General features: G+C 36.5%; 1 protein-coding gene across 1 annotated transcript in view; it reads right to left on the reverse strand.

The window, feature by feature from the left end:
• Positions 1 to 209: 209 nt before the first annotated feature.
• The window catches only part of LYSMD2 (LysM domain containing 2), a 16423-nt gene continuing 12085 nt past the window's right edge, over positions 210 to 4547 (reverse strand). The window contains exons 2-3 of the mRNA XM_069098057.1: positions 2154 to 2482; positions 210 to 1044 (exon numbers count right to left, since the gene is read on the reverse strand). Coding sequence (XP_068954158.1) covers positions 1002 to 1044; positions 2154 to 2482 — 372 coding nt within the window. The 3' untranslated portion in view covers positions 210 to 1001. The remainder of the gene's footprint in view (positions 1045 to 2153; positions 2483 to 4547) is intronic.

Consider the following 4547-nt stretch of genomic DNA (forward strand, 5'->3'; position numbering starts at 1 on the left):
TTCTATGACATACCTCTCCTGATTCCCCTTAATGCTAATACTTTCCCTCTGTTGATTAGCTCCAATTTATCCTGCCTGTCTCTTGTCTCTACATAGTTATTTGCACGTTGTCTGTGAGCTATTTGAGAGCAGACTGTCTTTAGTCTTTCTTTGTATCTCCAGCACTTAGAACAGTGCCTGGCATGTAATATGTGTTTAATAAATATCTAGTGACTGACTGACTATATAAATGTGGAAACTTTCTACTAATGCAGATGAGTAATGCATTGCTCAGAGGACTGGGAAGTGACTTCCTAATGGTCATAGGGTTAGTATGTGTCAAAGGTAGGATTTGAACCCAGATATTTTCTGATTAGAAGACCACCTTTCTATGCACTATGTCATATTGCATTATATTTCAAAACATTATTAACAACAAGCCTGTTGTTATTCCTTTGTTTAAAAAAATAAAAGATTTAAGTATGTAAACATAGTTTATTTTCTCATTCAGACTTTCAGTTTATTTTTCAAAATAGAGCAATAAATTTGGTTCTTCATAATAATACAACATATGTAATATATACCTAAATATATGTATCTATATATATATATACATGTATATCTCACATCAGATATTATAAACACACAGCAAATTCAATCTCACTAATGGGGCTCTTATTCTCTATTAGAGTTTCCAAAGATAAATTATGTTTTTTACCTTGACCATTTAAATTGGAAAGTCTTTAACGCTTTAAGTATTTACAAAGCCAGTCTAAAGATCAAGCCATCCTACAAAAGAGTGAGCTCAGGGATATAAGTTTACTTATCATGCCATAATGAGGATATCAAGTTATAGAAGGCAGAAAAGGATAAATAATTTCAGTGCCATTACAGTCAGTAAAATTAGCAGTGCATGACTTTAAGAAACCTGCAATGGGAATCCAAAAGATAGCCTTCTGAATCTTCAGTTGTCCTCTTTAAAATCCAAATGTTTCTTCTTCAAGGACTGGTCTATTGACCATTTAACTGTGGTAGAGGGATGTTGCATAGGGACTATCATCATCTCTGAGGGTAAAAAAAACACAGACAATTTGAAAAGCTACAAAACCACTTGCTAGTTATTCCATGAGTATCTGAAGACAAATATTGAAAACAAATATCTATGACCCTGGACAAGTCCCTTAACCCTGTTTGCCTGTGTTTCCTCATCTGTAAAATGGGCTGGAGAAGGAAATGGCATAAACCATTCCAGTATCTTTGTCAAGAACACCCCAAATGGGGTTATAAAAAGTCAAACATGGATGAAATAACTAAACATCATCTATACCTATCTCAATAGGTATAGATTTTCCTTTCTGAGAAAAAGCAGGGGATCCTTAACCTAGGCATGCTGTATCTTTCCAGAAAGTTGTAGTGAACTGCAAATATTTGTTTTGTGAATCTTACTTTTCCATTAATGCCCTAAATTTTCTGAAATATTCCTTCTCCTGCATTTACTCCTAGAATGAAAAGTAGTATTTCACTACCAACCTCTAGGGAATTGCTTTCCTAAAAGGTGTTAATACTTACCGCACAACAGCTAACTCTGCCTGAGCATGGACAAATTACAGAATTTTAGAATGAGAAGAAACCTCTGAGATCACCTACTCCATCCCCTCAAAAGACAAGGACCAGAGAGATCAGGTACATGATTTGACCCAAGGGTCACATGGCTAGTTGATGGCAGAGCTGGAACTAGAATCCAGGTCTACTGAATTTAGATTGAGTGAGCTATCTCCATTTTGGATCATAGATTTAAAATTGGACCCTAGAGATCAGTAACCTAACCAAATCCTTGTCTCACACATTAGGAAACTGAGGCCCAAACAGAGGAAGTGGCTGGTTTACTTTCTTGCCTGACTCCTGGCACCAGAATATGGGCAGGCATGGTGCTCCTGAAGAAAAAAAAAGGCCCTGACTCATCTATATACAACAATTAAAAATAAAGACCAAAGCAAGTAGACAGGAAAGTCTTAAAATGGATGCAGTGACATGATTTAGAATTCATATGTTTAAATGTGCTTCTCACAGTCAGGGAGTTTTAATCTTTAAAGAGAAAAAGGAAAGATTTAAATAAGCAAGGGTACTTTATTTTTTGGCCACCAGGGCTCTAACATTTGAAAGAGTGTTGTTACCTGCTATCTTTTAGTTTTCTGGCTGCCTGTGTTGACAACTTGATCTGCAAATCTAGTCTTTGTAGAAAATCTTTGGCAGACACTTCTTCAGGGTGAATAGACTGGATATCAGAGTCCTGAGAAACAGGAGAGATGGCCTCTTCTTGGGCTTCTGCTATCTCTTCTTCTTGAGAAAGATGGCTGCTGTCCATGGTTTCATTTTCAGGAGACTCAAGCGAATTAAGTCCATTGAATAAAGGCTTTTCTGATATAATAGGGATATTCAGAATTTTCTTCAGAAAAATACAATCATTGGTAAATAGTTTATTGGCTCTTTTTATTTGCTCCATCTAGAATATATTTTTAAAAAAAGGAAAAAGCAAGTTACATAGACAAATTCAGGAAAGTTAGTATTTTCAGTAAAATGGGTATAAAGAGAAAAATTATTTGCAATGATTACTCTAAATCTGTATTTCCCAGTCTGTTTTCCAACAATGTGGGTTTCTCCAATTATCTTATATGATGTCATGAAATTCTCAAAGTAAAATTATTTTCATTTTTTAAAAATCCCATTTACTCATATATCCTCTCCCATCTGTGTTTGCATTAATGGGAGAAAAATTAAGTCATTAAGGTACACATTATACATTCTTTGGGAGGGGTGGGAAAAAGGGAAGAAATAAAAATTAATAGCCTTTAGGAGGAATTAGTCAGTATAAGACAAAAACCAAAACAACATGAAGTGAGTAGAAGCTTTAAGTTATGCTTCTGTAGGTAATTTAATTTAGAGCCATAGAGCCAAAGTTTCAGCTTTTCTACAGGTCACTCTTGTCTATGCCATCCTGCTATACTTTCTGACACCTTGTATTCATACCACTCGGTATGATTTCATCAAAGGAGCAGACTTTGGAGCCCAAAGCCCTAAATTCAAAACTAATTCTATTATTCATTTAGCAAGCCCCTACCCAGACCTTTCCTGCCTCCTTTTGTGTGTTCTCTTCCCCCCCCCCATTAGATTGTGAGCTCCTCAAGGGTAGGGACTGTATTTCTTTTTATTAATTGTAACCCAGCACTTAACACAGTAAGCATTTAATAAATGTTTATTGGATTGCATTATAATCAGTTCTCCATTTCTATAAACAGACAATTCCCCAGATCTCTACACAAAGATGCAAATATGTAATGCAAATTTTCCCCTCCCCACCCACTCCACTTAGCCTATATAACAAAGGCATACACAATACCTGTATGCAAGCCATAAAATATATTAAAATGCAGACATGAAAATGAACAGAATTATGAAATGAAAGGCAAAGTTAATGATAAAGTATGGAAAGGGCTGTATAGTAAAACTAAGATAGGTTTGCATCATTTTTCCCCATTCCCAGTCACTGCACCAAGCCTTTATCACTGGTAGTTGGATATACAACTTTCTTTTAGCTGTTGAAAGATGTTTGGATAGTGGCTCTCCATTTTTTCTCAGATATCTGACCAATAGCCAGCAATGTTACCTTCAACTAGTCTTCTACCTTTCAAAAAATCTTGAAGTATTTGAATCTATCTTTTCAATACAAGAGAAAAATTCACTCAAATGATGAAATGCTCCTGCCACTATTTTTCTGTGAACATTTTTGGTTCGACCTTAGTTCCAAAGTTTTCCTTTCTTCTGCTACAATTTTTGTAGCTAGCAGCCCAAACAAATCCTCATTTAGAATTCTCATTTAGGGATGGCTAGGTGGCGCAGTGAGTAAAGCGCTGGCCCTGGAGTCAGGAGGACCCGAGTTCGGTTCTGGCCTCAGACACTTAATACCCACACAAAAAACCTAGCCGTGTAACCTTGGGCAAGTTTACTTAACCCCAATTGCCCTCTAAAAGGCAAAAAAAAAAAAAAAGAATCCTTATTTAGATTTCTTTCAGAATTTTTTCTATAAAGTCAAATTTGTGTAAAGTGAACTTATTGTAAAGTGAAAAGTGTCTGGATTGGATTGAATGAAGCACCTAATATGTGTGTGTGTGTATGTGTGTTCACACATGAGGGCACCCAAGGCACTATGCTAGACACTCTGGACACACCAAAAAGGAAAAAAAGACCTTACCCTCAAGAGGATTACATTTTTCTGGGGAGAGATAATATTTAAACAAATAAGGATTCTTTGAGGAAAGATAGAGTACTAATAACTAGGGGAGAACCACAAAATGTTTCCCACCAGAGGTTGCACCTGATGTCAATCTTCAGTAGAGCCTAACTCACACATTGCTGCAGTTTCTTGGTTTGGGGCAAGTCATATAATGTATTTGGAGAGAGAGAGAGAGAGGGGGAGAGAGAGAGAGAGAGAGAGAGAGAGAGAGAGAGAGAGAGAGACAGAGAGAGAGAGAGACAGACAGACAGACAGACAGACAGAGAGACAGAGAGAG

Source organism: Petaurus breviceps, unplaced genomic scaffold, assembly GCF_028583685.1.
Source record: "Petaurus breviceps papuanus isolate PSGF00001 unplaced genomic scaffold, PetGlider_PUasm1.0 37, whole genome shotgun sequence".
NCBI classification, from domain to species: domain Eukaryota; kingdom Metazoa; phylum Chordata; class Mammalia; order Diprotodontia; family Petauridae; genus Petaurus; species Petaurus breviceps.